The sequence below is a fragment of the Microtus oregoni genome, unplaced genomic scaffold (assembly GCF_018167655.1).
Source record: "Microtus oregoni isolate MIOR12 unplaced genomic scaffold, Mior012 000091F_ref0000469, whole genome shotgun sequence".
In the NCBI taxonomy this organism is placed as follows: Eukaryota; Metazoa; Chordata; class Mammalia; order Rodentia; family Cricetidae; genus Microtus; species Microtus oregoni.
Genome location: NW_024544600.1, coordinates 2,881,655 through 2,897,948, shown reverse-complemented (window position 1 = coordinate 2,897,948; position 16,294 = coordinate 2,881,655). Strand labels below are relative to the sequence as shown.

The 16,294-nt window shown below is 46.0% G+C and overlaps 1 protein-coding gene across 2 annotated transcripts in view; it reads left to right on the top strand.

Moving 5' to 3' along the window:
• The window catches only part of Acly (ATP citrate lyase), a 52,387-nt gene extending 36,467 nt beyond the window's left edge, over nt 1–15,920 (top strand). For both annotated transcript variants that reach the window (XM_041643943.1, XM_041643942.1), the window contains 9 exons: nt 4,361–4,488; nt 5,092–5,185; nt 6,494–6,648; nt 10,464–10,614; nt 10,798–10,941; nt 13,108–13,221; nt 13,901–13,983; nt 14,212–14,288; nt 14,933–15,920. In XM_041643943.1, the coding sequence (XP_041499877.1) occupies nt 4,361–4,488; nt 5,092–5,185; nt 6,494–6,648; nt 10,464–10,614; nt 10,798–10,941; nt 13,108–13,221; nt 13,901–13,983; nt 14,212–14,288; nt 14,933–15,027 (1,041 nt within the window). In that variant the 3' untranslated portion in view covers nt 15,028–15,920. The remainder of the gene's footprint in view (nt 1–4,360; nt 4,489–5,091; nt 5,186–6,493; nt 6,649–10,463; nt 10,615–10,797; nt 10,942–13,107; nt 13,222–13,900; nt 13,984–14,211; nt 14,289–14,932) is intronic.
• Nucleotides 15,921–16,294: the final 374 nt, after the last annotated feature.

Below are 16,294 nucleotides of genomic sequence, written 5' to 3'. Positions count from 1 at the left end.
TGAGACAGGGGGATGACGAGCCTGTTAGAGCTGAGACGGGGATGACGAGTCTGTTGGAGCGCTGAGACAGGGGGATGACGAGCCTGTTAGAGCTGAGACAGGGGGATGATGAGCCTGTTAGAGCTGAGACGGGGGATGACGAGCCTGTTGGAGAGCTGAGACAGGGGGATGATGAGCCTGTTAGAGCTGAGACGGGGATGACGAGCCTGTTGGAGCGCTGAGACAGGGGGATGATGAGCCTGTTAGAGCTGAGACGGGGATGATGAGCCTGTTAGAGCTGAGACGGGGGATGATGAGCCTGTTAGAGCTGAGACGGGGGATGATGAGCCTGTTAGAGCTGAGACGGGGATGACGAGCCTGTTGGAGCGCTGACACGGGGATGATGAGCCTGTTAGAGCTGAGACAGGGGGATGATGAGCCTGTTAAGAGCTGAGACAGGGGGATGATGAGCCTGTTAGAGCTGAGACGGGGGATGATGAGCCTGTTAGAGCTGAGACAGGGGGATGATGAGCCTGTTAGAGCTGAGACAGGGGGATGATGAGCCTGTTAGAGCTGAGACAGGGGGATGATGAGCCTGTTAGAGCTGAGACAGGGGGATGATGAGCCTGTTAGAGCTGAGACGGGGGATGATGAGCCTGTTAGAGCTGAGACAGGGGGATGATGAGCCTGTTAGAGCTGAGACGGGGGATGATGAGCCTGTTAGAGCTGAGAAAGGGGGGTGATAAGCCTGTTAGAGGAGTCCTGGGCTCCAGTTTAAGATGATCCTCTGTTGTGATGATAGTCAATCATGATGATAAAAATAAAAAGCATCATAAAAGCTGTTTATAAAGTGAGGTATGATGGTGCACACCTTTAATCCCAACACTCGGGAGGCAGATCTCTGTGAGTTCAAGGCCAGCCTGGTCTACAAAGTGAGTTCCAGAACAGCCAGGGCTACACAGAGAAGCTGGAAAGAGGACTCACTGGTTAAGGGCACTGGTTAAGATCCAGGGGTCTTGAGTTAATTCAGTTGAGTTTCCAGCACCACATGGTGGCTCACAACCATCTATAGTGGAATCTGATGCTCTCTTCAGTTTATAGTTTATACTTGTAGATAGAGCACTTGTATACATTAAATAAAAAATAAAATAAAATGCAAGATAAAACTATTTGTCAGTCTGGGTGTGGTGGTGTATGCCTTTAGCTCCAGCACTTGAGAAGCAGAGACAGACAGGTTTGCCAGCCTGTTCTATATAGTGAATTTCAGAACTACATAGTGAGATCCTGTCTCAAGGAAACAAAACAATTTCTCAACTAATTTATCAGCATTGTGGAGCAGCCTATGGGGTCCTCAATGGTGTACATATAGAAGGCTTGGCTTCCAGGCTTCCTGCAGCAATGCTGCTTTTGCAGTGGAGGAGGGGTAATCGAACCCAGGGCCTTACATGCTGGCAAATGCCTTACTCCTCACTTCCCTAGCCCAGCAGCGAAGTCTGAACTATGTGGAATTTGGTGGTCCAGAATCCTGCCCACCCTTCAGAGGTAACTGGCACAGGTTCTAAGATCAGCTCTTCGTGCATTATAACCTGGCACAGCAGTTAGTGCATCTGTTTCTCCATTTGCAGAGCTGCAGAATTGGGTTGGGGATGATTTAAATGAAAGTGATTGCAGTGAGCACGGGCACATCAGTGTTTGAGAGGACCACAAGTGAAGGCTAATAGGGGTCACAGGGTGAAAAAGCAAAACAAAGGCTGGGGCAATGGCTCAGTTGATGTGCAAGGATGAGTGAGTGAGTCTGGGCCCTCTGGTCCTCAGCACCCACATAAAAGCTTAGATAACAAAAAAAAATAAAAAATAAAATTAAAAAAAAAAGCTTAGATAACAGTGCATACCCGTAATCCCAGAGGAGGTGAGGTGGAGGCAGGCAGATCCTTGGGTTCACTGGCCAGCTAGTCTGTGTTAATCGGTCCTCTCCAGGTTCAGTGAGAGCTGTTGTCTCAAAGAATAAGGCAGAGAGTGTTTGAGGGAGATATCCATTACCAGTCTCTGACGTCCACATGGACATGCATGTGTGCACACATGCGTACATACACTAACAAACACATTAGCACCACAAAGCCAGAACAGAAGTGATTTTACAGGTTTGGCATGCTTAGGACCATAGTGACTCTTCCTTCCAACCACTTCCTTTTTTGGTTTTAGTTTTTGTTTTTCGAGACAGGGTTTTTTTGTGTAGCTTTGGAGCCTGTCCTGGAATTCACTCTGTATGCCAGGCTAGCCTCGAACTCAGGCAGATCTGCCTGCCTCTGCCTCCTGAGTGTTGGCATTAAAGGTGTGCACCACCACCGCCGAGCTCCAACCACTTGCTTGTGAAGCTGCCTCTCATTCTCCTGCCTCCTAGACCTTCCCTCATGAAGTAATTCCACTTCTCTTTGTTTCTCTCTGCCTCTTCTCCCTGTCCTGACCATGCCAAGGATGCATCCAAGGGGTCAGCGCCTCATTCTTTGTATCTTGCTGGCACTGCCCATTGTTCGTGGGGAGTGCACGACCTCAAAGTGCTTTAAGTTTTAGAAGTAATTTTTTAAATTCCTGTATGACACTACAAGGTTATACAAATACTGACTCATATAGTGGCTGTTGGTTGATCTTGAACTCTTGAGCAGGTCTGTCTCTTAATTTCAGAGAAGGGAATGCCCACTAATTGGCACACCGGAGGCAGCTGCTGGATGAAATAGTGAAGAGCTGTGTCTGGAGAGCTGACCCTGACTATTCTGCCCAGGTTCAGTTTCCAACAACTACATGACCTCTGATAGCCCTCTCTAACTCTAGTTATGGGGTCATGCTGCCCTCTTCTGGCCACGGCATGCAAGTGGCGCACATATGTACATGCGGGTTAAATAAATACTCATATACGTAAAAAATAATGACTCTTTAAAAAATACATATACTTAAAAAACAAAGAATCTTTTTAAAAAAAAACACGAACTAGAAATGGGACCTTGTTCAAGAGGCACTTTTACAAGTGTGGTTCTCAAAACACAGTTTTCAAAGCCAACACCCAGCCCATTGGAGAGAGGACTGCTTTAAATCAGGGAAATGCTGTCGTGTATTCTTTTTCCCCTTTGGAATCTTGGGTTTTAGTTTTTTGAGAAATGCATAATTTAAAGATGTGTGCAGTCAGACCTGAAGGTGTACACAGGGTGCTGAGGCAGAATTGCTTGCGCCCTGGAATTCAAGGTCAACCCACACCCAGCAGCTCAGATGGGGGTCTCCTGTAAAAAAATTCTGTTTACCTTTCCAGCCCCAGAGTTTCTGAGTACAGAATCTGCCCCTCCCAGCCATCCACCCAGGCAGGCAGAGGAAGTCCTACAGAGAAGGCGTTGTTAGCCTTTTTAACAAACCTCAGCCCTAAAGCCTCTTTTGATCATTTAAATCTGTAAGAACACAGACTGGGACCAAAACTGCCTGGATTCCAGTGCTACCACGCATTGCCTGTGTGACTGTGGCCAGTTACTTAGTCCTCGAGGAAGCACTAGTAGGCTCCAGAAAGATCATCAAGTGAGGGGGCTCTTAGAAAGTGCTTGGTGCAGGGAGAGCTTTGGTCGTAGGGACTGTGTTCTTAGTACAGTTGCTCACCGTGTTCCATCCTAAGTCGGAGTTTTACATCAGCTGTTTCAGTAGATTAATTTATTTCCCCAGTTGCTTGATTCCCATCTAGCTCTTTTTAAAAAAAATTATTCCACTTTGTGTGTGTGTGTGTGTGTGTGTGTGTGTGTGTGTGAGAGAGAGAGAGAGAGAGAGAGAGAGAGAGAGAGAGAGATGACCTATGTATGAGGGTAAAAGGACAACTTGTAGGAGTCAGCTCTTTCCACTGTTGCTGGGCTTGGTGGCAGGCACTTGTACCCCCTGAGCCGTCTTGCTGTCCCCCCCAGAGCTGTTTGATGGTTTTCTCTCCCCTCGCGTTCCTCTTTCACTGGATACACACCTTCCTCCGAGCCATGGCCAGACAGAAGCAGCAGTTGCTAACTGTTCTACAAGGATGTGAAACCGACTTCTTAAACAGCTTGACGTCTCTGCTTCCACGTGAGCTCTCCTGGCTCATGGCTGTAACTTCACTTGTTGCTGAGCACTAAGCCTCCTTCCCATTCCTCCGGCCGCAGCCCCAGGGATACCAGAGGTGGCTCATATGAAGAGGATGATCTTGGAGTTGGACTAACACTCTTGTATCCTGGCCCCAGGACACACTGTGCATGTATGAAGGAGCATGTGTGAAGCATTTGGCACAGGCCACCCTGACATCAGTGCTAATGTTTCCCAGGAGCCTTTGTCCTTTCCCAGAGGAGTAACAAGCCCAGTAACGCTGCTGTTCTCTGCTTCCCAGGTCCAGTTTGGCCATGCTGGAGCTTGTGCCAACCAGGCTTCTGAAACCGCAGTAGCCAAGAACCAGGCCTTGAAGGAGGCAGGAGTGTTTGTGCCCCGAAGCTTTGATGAACTTGGAGAAATCATTCAGTAAGTAGTGGGCAGGATGTGGTCTCCCCACCTCTCCTGGTCCTTCCTAAGGACAACAGCCTCCTGGCACAGGAGCATCCAGATACTCTTGGTTCTGCTTGGGTACTAATGCACCATCGAGAAAGCCATCCTTTTCTTGGCCTTTGTTCTGTTTTAGTTTAAAAGCTTCAGGTCCAGGCCAATCAGGGCAGTCATTTGGTTTCTGAGGCCATCTGCTTGGCTTGTTGCTGGCGGTTGTAAATGAGAGACATGGCACTTGGGCATCTTTTAAAGGTGTCATCCTGAGTGTCACTTTGGATTGGTAGAGTTACTGAACGTTCACATTCTATTTCTACCTCCTGAACCTGCCTTGGCTGTTCTTGTCTCTCTTCCTGTTGCCCCCAGATTCAGCTTCCTATGAAACCTCATCCATAAAGGAGCACTAAAGGGTGGGAGCGAGAACAGTCTGGGCTATAAGTGTTTTCATTTAGTTCTTGGGATCTAGCTGGTAAGAGTAGGGTCCTGACAACTGAAGAAGCCTGCAGTGTCTGGGATAGAGCCTGGAATAACAATATCTACCTGAACAATGACATCTCCTGCTTCTCCCTGCACCGCCACCCTCAGGTCCGTGTATGAAGATCTTGTGGCCAAAGGAGCCATTGTACCTGCTCAGGAAGTGCCACCTCCAACAGTGCCCATGGACTACTCTTGGGCCAGGGTAAGTGTCATGGGTGCCCCTTGGAGGGCTAATGTAAATTTTTGTTTTTGTGGGTTTTGTTTGTTTGTTTGGTGGTTGTTGTTTTAATTTTGTCTTGTTTTTGTTTTTAAGACATGATCTCCACAGTCCTAAAACTTGTTGCATAGATCAGGTTAGCCTCAAAACTCAGATATTGCCTGCCTTTGCCTTCTGGGTGCTGGGATTAGAGGCTTGTGCCACCATGCCCAACTCTAAGTTGTTGAATTTTCAGGTGATTTGGTTTGAGCTCCTGGAATCCAGACCTCTTCCCAACTATTTATAGAGCAGCCATGCCCAGCTTCTCCATCAGAGAAATAGCAGAAAACTCTCTGGTTCCCTCTTGGATCCCACACACTGTATGCTAGAGCTGTCCCCACTTTTATTTCCGGGTCAGGTGACAGAATGGGCAGCCTGGCCCTACATGTGTTTTACCTGATGTCAGGAGTCAGCTTCTAGGTGCTTGGAGCCAGCATTCAGGAGGAGAGGCGGGAGGGTCAAAGTTCATGGTCATTCTCTAGCTACAGAGAGAGTTTTGAGGCCAGCCTGGGGTACATAATATCCTGCCTCAAAAAGAGGGAAAGTGTTGGTGCCTCATGACCCAGCAATTTTGTGTCTGGACAGCTACTTCTAAGAAATGCTTTCCTTGGACAGTACAAAGGAATATAGCTAAGGATTTTACTTAGTTGTTGATCGCGGGAGATTTTCAGGAGATGGTGATGTATTTTGACGAGGTGCCACATAGCACTTAGAAGAAGTTAACTAAATTGTCCATGTACAGACATTAATAGATCTCAGATCCATTAAGTAAAAGGCACATTATGGACAAGCTTGCTAAGTAGTCTTGGCAGTACTGAAACTAGTTGTGTAGACCTGCTGGATTTGACATTAGTGATCTGCCAGCCTCTGCCTCCAGTGTTGGGATTAAAGATGTGCACCACTATGCCCAGCCTCTAATTTTTTTGTTTGTTTGTTTGGTTTGGCTTTTCAAGATAGGGTTTCTCTGTGTATTCAGGCTATCCTGAAACTTTCTCTGTAGACCAGGTTAGCCTTGAACTCAGAGATTACCTGCCTCTGCCTCCTGGGTGCTGGGATTAAAGGTGTGCACCATGACACCTTGCTGGCCACTGCTTGTTGAAAAGAGTTTCTCTCGGTATTTATTGCTGCTTAACTTTCGGAGTGGCCAATATTTTCCTGGGACATTTTTTTCTGAGGGCATAGATAGCTATCTTGGAAAAAAAGTATCTGATGGTCACTATAATCCTATGTCTCTTTGTCCCTGTGTCTACTTAGGAGCTGGGTTTGATCCGCAAACCTGCCTCATTCATGACCAGCATCTGTGATGAGCGAGGACAGGAGCTCATTTATGCAGGCATGCCCATCACTGAGGTCTTCAAGGAAGAGATGGGCATTGGTGGTGTCCTTGGTCTCCTCTGGTTCCAGAGAAGGTGAGGCATGATGGGCAGGGGTGGTAGGGCACTGGGTTCAGAGTCCGTGTCCTCCTCGGACAGATGCAGGAGTAGGGGTGGGCAGACTGAGGAGTGTCATTAATAATGTGGCCACGGACTAACTGAAAGGACCGGAAGGTCACTGTAAATCAGGAAAGGGAAAGCGAGTGGCCTCAGGAGAGGCCTTGAGACCCTTTAAAGAAATGGGACAGTTACAGTGAGCTCAAGGTCAGCAGGAATCTGGAGAGACGTGAGCTTCCCCAGTACACCTTGTGAAGCTGCAGAGCAGCCCCAGACGTGCTTACTTCCTCTTGGCAAATTTTTTGTCTCTCATCAGCCTGAATTGTAGATGTATGTGTTTTCCGTGACTCCTAAGGTTAGTCTTCCCTTGAGGCTGACAAGGCAGCAGACGTGATGGCACAGCACTGGATCTTCATGTGGAAGCCTTGGGTTCTGTTCTGTCTTTGCCTGCAGAAGTGCTACAGTAATGGTCTAGGCCTTTTCTAGACAAACTCAGGGTGTAGCGCCTGAGCAGGATTCTCAGTGGACTTTTGCATCCCCAGTTTCCAGACTTGGCCCTTGATCATTAGTGGGTAGATTGATACTACAGGATGTGTGGGGCGGGGTGCATCTCCCTTCTGGTAGCAGGCGTGTTGAGAGACATAGCCGCAGGTACAGACCAAATCCTGTTAACAGAAGCTCGCTGAACACCAAGGCATCTTAAACTTTCCCCCTTTGCCCACTTTTTTTTTTCTTTGACCTTTTTTTCATCTTTTTGAAATAGGGTTTCACTGTGTGCAACAGGCTGGCCTCAAACTCAAGAGATCCATCATCTCTGCCTCCCATATGCTGGGATTAAAGGAGTGCACCACTATACCCAGCCTCGCCCATAAAGTTTTTCTGTAATTCCAGGTGTATAGATTTATAAAACAGGTATACAAATCAAATATTTACTGATAATGAATTTATTGTAAAACAGTTCTTGTCGGTCATATGGTACAGAGGAGAGGTAACCACATGACAGAATGTAGATTATAAAAAAAACCTGGTTAAGTTATAAGAGCTAGTTGTGGGAAACCCTAAACCAAGGCCAGTAAGTATAAGTCTTCACGTCGCTATTTGCGAGCTTGTGGTCTCAAAAAAAAGAAAAGTCCAATTATAACTTATCAGCATGAGGGTTAAGTAACAATGTGCTAAGTGTCCGTAAATAGTGCTCTAGCGAAACTCCAAAAGCGTTCTTAGCCTTTAATGAGGTATGTTAAACAAAATTGTCTTTGTCAGGTGATATTAATTGGGTCTAAAAATGAGCGTGCAGCTGCCTCTACTTCTTTGATATTTAGACTAGTTCAGCATAAATCTTTTATAATTCTTAACATGAGTTTCCTCTATTTGTGTTTTTAAATATAATTGTTGCGAATTTATAAGCAAAACAGTAACCTTAAAAAAAAACAATTTTCTGCTATACGTATAGTTTGACCACTCGTTAAAGACAAGAACAAGTTTATATACTCATGAGATAATTTGCTTGTTTATTTTTGTGTAAAGAATTCGGTCTTAGCCTGGGGAGATGACTCAGCTGGTAACAGCGCTTACGGTGAAAGCCAGAGGACCTGAATTCGAATCCCTAGCTGGGCGTAGTCGCAGTATCCTGTAGCCCCAGTGCTGGGGGAGAAGGGGATATGTGGGGGACCCCAGAAGCTCACTGGCTAGCCAGTCTTAACTGAAATGGTGAGCTTCTGCTTCAATGAGAGATCCTGCCTCGAAAAACAAAGGTGATGGCAGGGTGTGGTGGTACACACACACACTTTAATCCCAGCAGAGGCAAGGATGGCCAAGGCTGCATAGTGAGACAGTCTCACTAAGCAAACAATCAAATAAGGTACAGAGCCGTTAAGAAAATCACCCAACCAACATATACCTCTGGCATCTTCATGCATGTGCATGCCCCACGTGCACACACAAACTAATTAAATCTTGGCTGCATGTCTAATGGTACAGGATATGGGACATCTTTAATGTTTTCAGAGTTGAAGTCAGTATTTTGATTTTTTTTTTATTTTTTTTATTTTTATTTTTATTTTTTTTCAGTATTTTGATTTTATGTTTGTCAATGTTGACAACACCATTTGGATGACTGTTTACTACCAAATGGCAAAAGTATGTTCAGGACTATTAGCTCAGTCGGTAGAGCATGAGACTCTTAATCTTAGGGTCATGAGTTTTAATGGCCAAATATGGCACTATTAATAAAAACTCAGGGACAGATATTGGGGTTCAACCTGAAGACCAAAAAAGCAAAGCAGCCAGCCACTGGCTCTTACCTCTACCTCGGTCCACAAATGATGATCCTGCCTCCAGGAAACCTCCAGATGAGACAGACTGAGAGATTTCTCCTCCTGTCTTATATTCCTCTCTAGTTCTGGGATTAAGTGCATACACCACAACTGCTTGGTTTCTATGGCAAGCTAGTGTGGCTACTGGGATTATAGGGGTGTGTCATTGCTGCCTGGTCTGTAAGGCTGGCCAGTGTGGCTGTTTTACTTTACTGATTCTCAGGCAAGCTTTATTTATTAAAATATGAATGAAATGACACTCAGAAATTGTTGGAAATTCCATCTTAATCCCAAACTAAAATTGATTTAACAACTTTTTATGAAACTCAAGCAACAATTTTTAAAGTCAAACATTTTGACATAACACAATGCAAAGATATGCTCGTTGGTATTTATATACTAGGGATGATGTGTTGTAATAGGAGCGGCGGGGCTGTGTCCCCAGCACCCCGGCCGCCTGGCTAGCTTATGTCCCCGAAATAATTACACGGACACTGTATTCTTTTAAACACTGCTTGGCCCATTAGCTCTAGCCCTTACAGGCTAATTCTCATATCCCGATCAACCCATCTCTAATAATCTGTGTAGCATCAGTCTTACCGGGAAAGATTCTAGCCTACGTCCATCCTGGGTAGGAGCTTCATCGCGTGTGCCTCAGAGAGTAGAGCTATCGTGTCTTCCCGGGAGAGGGGAGCATGGCGTCTCTCTGAGCTCACTTCCTCTTCCTCCCAGCATTCTGTTCTGTTTACTCCTCCCACCTATGTTTTAACCTATCAGGGCCAAGCAGTTTCTTTATTGCTTAACCAATGAAATCAACAGATTGATATATGACACTCCCACATCAATGATGGGAGAATATTAAATGTCTCTCTTTTCTATATTTAAAAATATATTTTCTTTTTTTTTTTTTTTGAGACAGTGTTTCTCTGTAGCCCTGGCTGTCCTAAAACTAGCTCTGTAGACCAGCCAGACCTCAAACTCAGAAAGATCTGCCTGCTTCTGCCTCCCAAGTGTTGTTATTAGAGGCATGAACCAACACCGCCTGGCATATATGCCTCTTAAGGGGAGAAAGTTCTTATCTCTACAGTGAAAACAGCAGTTCATGATGTTCCCCAGCCTCAAGTCAGAGCCAAGGGTTTCAGGCAGCATTTGTTGGCATCTGTGCACAGCACAGTGTGTGGATTATGTATTCAGAACTAAGGCTGCAATGACCTCATGAGGAGCAACATGGGCAAGCACTGCCAATTCATTGCAATTTGATTGGAATTTTGGTCGCTGAACATTCAGAAACCTTTTATGGACAGAAAGATAGTTCGGTGATGAACATCGTGTTCTGCAGTGTTTGATAACTGTGGGAATCAGGAGTGCTTTTACTTGAAATTAGCAGTAGAATCAGGCTGTGGAAACAAGTGTGCCCTTGTCATCATGGCTCCTGGACTTTGTTCAAACTCTTCTTCCTGCCCTCTGTGCGCCCTCCTCTAGGTTGCCCAAGTATTCCTGCCAGTTCATTGAGATGTGTCTGATGGTGACGGCTGATCACGGGCCAGCTGTCTCTGGGGCCCACAACACCATCATCTGTGCTCGGGCTGGAAAGGACCTGGTCTCCAGCCTCACATCAGGGCTGCTCACCATTGTAAGTCTGCTCTCCCCGCGAGGTAACAACTGTGGTGTCATGCTGCCTCAGTGCAGCAGGCTCCTTCTAGGAGCCCCTGAGTATAAATCCCCAGACCAGATGCTGTTCCGGGTGTCCTGGGTTGGTTTGCAAGGCTAGGAAAACCATCACACTCAGGGCAGTGTGGGTTTGTTTCTCCTGCAGGGAGATCGATTTGGGGGTGCCTTGGATGCAGCAGCAAAAATGTTCAGTAAAGCGTTTGACAGCGGCATTATTCCCATGGAATTTGTGAACAAGATGAAGAAGGAAGGAAAACTGATCATGGGCATTGGCCACCGAGTAAAATCGGTGAGTTGTTGTTCCCGCTAAGGTCTTGGAATGGGTAGTAACAAGAGACTGTCAGTTGAGTATAAACACTTGGGCCTGGAGAGATGGCTTCACAGTTAAGAGTGCTTGCTGCTCTTAAAGAGGACCTGGGTTCAGTTCCCAGTACCCTCTTCTGGATTCTGGATGCCAGCACGCAGGTGGTGCACACACATACGTGCAGGCAGAACACTTTATGCACCTAAAATGAAAATAAAACCAAGAAAGAAAGAAACACTCAAGCTCTTGATCCCCCAGTGCATTTCTTGGCTTATATAGACAGATACCAAAAGCAAGGTGACTCTTTCCCGATCATAATACAGGTTGATGGCCCTAAGGGTTCTCAGTTCATTCAGTTTTCCAAATGAACTTGTAGGAGAAGGAGCCAAGATCAAGAAGGAGAACTGTTCATTGCCTTCTACCAGGTAGTACTTCATGTTACACAAATCTCAGTGACCTATAGCAAACATACTGTACCTGCCGTGGGTTGGCTGTGGCTGTTCTGTCATTTGTGCTTATCCTCACTGGGTCTATATGTGACTTTGGTTGTGACAGTCGGAGGACAACCTATTGGAGTCAGGTCTTTCCTTCCACAATGTGGCTAGAACTCAGGTTGTCAGGGCTTGGTGGCAGGTGCCTTAACCCACAATCCATTTCTGGCCTTTTACCCACATTTCATTGGCTAAAGCATGCCAGACAGATACACTTGACATACTTGGTTCAGAAAAGTAATAATATGGACTGAGGAGATGGCCCAGTGGTTAAAAACATTGCCTGCTCTTCCAAAGGTCCCTGCGTTCAATTCCCGGCTACCACATGGTGGCTTACAACCATCTGTAATGAGGTCTGGTGCCCTCTTCTGGCCTGCAGGCATACACACAGACAGAATTTTGTTTACATAATAAATAAATAAATAAATAATTTTTTTAGAAAAAAAGAAGAAAAGTAATAATATTAGGCAAGTTCAATTGGAATAGACCTATGGGGAAAGACAGAGTATTTTAAACAGTTAGTGTGGTCCTGCACAGGACCGACAGGCATCTGAATGTCCTGAGGGCGTGTCCTTTTAGGTCACTAGTGTTCGTATTTAAGGTGTGTCTGAATCATCTCACCTTCTGTTAGCTGCGGGGTCTCTGTCTTAGGGTTCCTCCTCCTTTTCATCTTCCTCCTCCTCCTCTTCTGTTTGTTTATTGAGGCAGGGTCTCTCTTCCACACCTTGGCTATCCTGGAACTCCTTCTGTAGTTCAGGCTGGCCTTGAGCTCACAGAGATCCTCCTGTCTCTGCCTCCCAAGTCCTGGAATTAAAAGCATGCCCCACTACATCCAGTTAGGGTTTCAGTTGCTGTGATGAAAATGCCCCGGTCTAAAGCAACCAGGGAAGGGAAAGGGTTTATGTCTTCTTACAACTCTTAGGTCACAGTCCTTTGCTGAGGGAAGGTCAGGGCAGGGACTCAAGGCAGGGACTGAAGCAGAGGCTACTGAAGGGTACAGCTGGCTTTCTTATACAACCTGGGACCACAAGGTGGCACCACTCACAGTGGCTGAACCTTCCACGTCAATCATCAGTCAAGAAAATAGTCCCACAGAGTCACCTATAGGCCATTCTGATAGAGACATTTTCTCACTTGAGGTTTCTCTTCATAGATAACTCTAACTTATTGACAAAAAAACAAACCAGCCACCCACCCACCCAGGATGAGACAGTCTCTATAAAAGATGGCTGTTTGTCAGTGTCACAGTTCTGGATCTTTTTCTAAGATTTTGGGGTACATTGTTGCCCCGTTTTCAGCATGTGCAGAACTTTTTCATAGCTTGACCAGATGACAGAGCTGGTGGGCAGCCTGGCTTATGGCCAGGCCTGCAACAGAGTAAGAATGGCTGAGTTTAGCCCCCTCTGTCTTCTTGAACATTTCGGGGGGTGTGGTTCCCTTCTTGTAATGAAGAGATCACTACAGAGGTTGTTTTGAGACTCAAATGAGACATAAGGAGACTTGTAAACCTCTCTGCTTCCCAGCATTGTCATTGTGGGTATGCTACACAGAATTGTGCACAGCGGTTAGGCCCCCACGCTGCCTCCAGGATCAGACAGGCACAGCTCTGTCCACTTGCCGGCAGTGTCTGAGTGGGTGTTTCTGTAACCGGTCTTCTTAGATAAACAACCCAGACATGCGTGTGCAGATCCTCAAAGACTTTGTCAAGCAGCACTTCCCCGCCACCCCGCTGCTCGATTACGCCCTGGAAGTGGAGAAGATCACCACCTCAAAGGTAACGAAGGGTTGGATTTCTGATTTTCAGGGAGTTTTGCTTTGTTTTGCTGTCGAGACAAGGACTCCTGTAGCACAGGCTGGATTTGAAGTCACTGTTAGTAGAGGGTGCCATCCATTTTCCACACACTGCTCAAATAGGTAATTTTACAATGACTTCAATGTGAGTTCAAGGCCAACCTGGTCTACAAGAGCTAGTTCCAGGACAGGCTCCAAAAGCTATAGCAAAAAACCCTATCTCGGGGCGGGGAGGGAGAAAGTGGCTTTAAAATTCCTAGTCATCATGTTAGCCGCTTCCCATTGCTGCACCAGCACCGGGCAGAAGCACATTACAGGGAGTATTGATGCGGTGACTTCTAATGGGTTCAGGCTGGGGTGTCAGGGGAGGCCTGGCAGGAGAGAGTGGCTCGTGCCTTGGCAGCTAGTTCTCTCGGTCCCCTCCCTTGGGCTCCTCGCTTGTGGGTGGAGCTTCCCACAGTCACAGCAGGTCTCTCCATATCAAATCCTCTCTGGAAACTTCTTAGAGATAGGGCGTGAGCTTTAGTGATCTCCTAGGAGGTTCTTAGTCCAGTCAAGTTATTTATCAAAATTAACTGTTGTAGTAACAGTAGTAATAACAGTGGTCGTAACTAACAGAGAAAACAAGAAATGATAAAACTTTGGATGCCTTGCTTTCCTAGAAGCCAAATCTGATCCTGAATGTGGACGGTTTCATTGGCGTTGCATTTGTGGACATGCTTAGGAACTGTGGCTCCTTCACGCGGTGAGCATCGTAGTCTCTGCTCCAGCTCTGGCTGAGTCTTGTTGCTGGATCCTCCCAACTGTGAGGGGACTTAGAAAGTATGGCGAGGCATCAGGAGATTAACAGTCGCCTCTGGCCCTGCCACCTACAGCACCCACTTTTCCACTTTGGAACTACAGGATTGCTCTCTGGGCAGGAGTGCTGTCTCTGAAGGGGGTCATGTGAGTACAAGTTGTTTGTGTCTTTCAGGGAGGAAGCTGATGAGTACGTTGACATTGGCGCCCTCAACGGCATCTTTGTGCTAGGAAGGAGCATGGGCTTCATTGGTGAGTTGGCTGCTGGCCTGAGGGTTTTGTGTCAGCTACACTACTTCCTGTGTGCGAACGTCTTACCTGTCACATCATCACCAAGCACGCTTTTTGGTTTTTCTCTCTTTTGGGTTTTTGAGACAAGAGTTTCACTGTGTAGCCCTGGCTGTCCTGGAATGCACTCTGTACCAGGCTGGCCTCGAACTCTGAGATTTTCTTGCCTCTGCCTCCTGAGTGCCAGGATTAAAAGCGTGTGCCAACACTGCCTAGCTAACTTTTCTTCTTTATCTGTGTTCTTTTTATTACAGGGAATAGTTTCCCTTACTAGTTAAGAAAAGTAAAATTCAGTCTAGCTGTTCTACCGATGAAGTGAATCTGGAATTCCTGCCCTGTTTTGGTGTAGGTGTGAGCGCGCATATGTGCATGCATGTGTGAGTGTGTGTTGTTTTATGGTTTTGTTTTCTACCTCACAGTAGCCTTTTGTGCCCTGTGCTGAGGGTTAAACCCTGGAAGGGCTTCATACCTGCTATGCAAGGACCTTACCACAGAGCTACAGCACCAGCCCAGTGTCCCCATTTGTGTGTCAGAAAGATTTCCCTCCCCATCGTCTACCCGCCACCATGCTTATGAAACTAACGAAAGATGTGTTGGCTCCATTTTAGGGCACTATCTTGATCAGAAGAGGCTGAAGCAGGGCCTGTATCGTCACCCGTGGGATGATATTTCCTATGTTCTTCCGGAGCACATGAGCATGTAACTGCGTCAGGAACCCTGCTGTAATAAAAGGAAGACAAGAGCTCCCTCCTGAGTAAGAACGGACAGACAGCTGGAAGCAGAGTCCATTATAGGCTGGGCCTGGATCAGAAATAGCCATTGATTTACAGGCATGAAAGACCAACACCTGCAGGCTAGTATCCATGTAGTCCACACAAAGCTTAGTATTATATATATATATATATATATATATATATATATATATATAAGCATAGAAATTGAAAACCAAGCCAATGCTTGTGACATTTGCTCTGCTACCTGCTGTATCTATTGTATGGAAGACTCTAAGTACTCTCAGAATAGTGTTCTTCTAGGGCCTTATGATGTTGCTTTCTTTTTTTAATTAGTTAAAAATTTATTTTTCCTTTGGAGGAAGGGAATGCAACTTTTAAGACTTCAAGATACTGTCTGTCTGTAGGACCCACTGACATCTGGTGTCCCACTTCCCGTTCATCTTCACACAACATGAAGAACACTGTATTAATCTTATTTTTAAGGATCTTTTTTTCTGTGTTATGTGTTAAGGGTTCATTTAGTATCCCACTGATATGTTCTGTGTTACGGATCAGTGTCTTCTTATGTCGGGGAGGGGTAGGACCATTGCATCCTTAGCCATTGTCACACATATGTGGTGTAGTAACTTAAATGTAAAGTTGTAACATACTAGTGTTTAAAATGGAAACACAAGCAAAAAGCTGTGAAATGTCTCATGTCTCTTGTTCTGTGTTTATGCAGCTGATTTGTCTGTTACTGAAGTGTGGGTCCAAAGCCTCATACAGCTGTTTTACACCTGTAACCCACAAAAATTTGGGCAGCTGCCACCTCAGTCTCCTCTCTGTATTATCATGTTTGGTTTAAATAAACTATACAGTAACAGTGGTGTGGTACTGTTCTGTGTCATCTGCTTTAGAGACCGAGCTGTCCTGGAACTATAGTCCAGGCTGGCCCCAGCTGGGATTAAAGACATACACCACTACCCCAGCTCTGGAACTGTAGTCCAGGCTGGCCCCAGCTGGGATTAAAGACATACACCACTACCCCTGCTCTGGAATGTAGTCCAGGCTGGCCCCAGCTGGGATTAAAGGTGTGCACCACTACCCCGGCTCTTAGTTTTACCATTTTAAAATCCACTTCCATCTCTCGAAAAGAAAAAGATAATGAAAATACCAATATATATCCAGTCATGACCCCACCCCCAAAGGCTATAAAAACCTTAAAGTTTAGGCTTGCTGGCACCTTTAATTCCACCA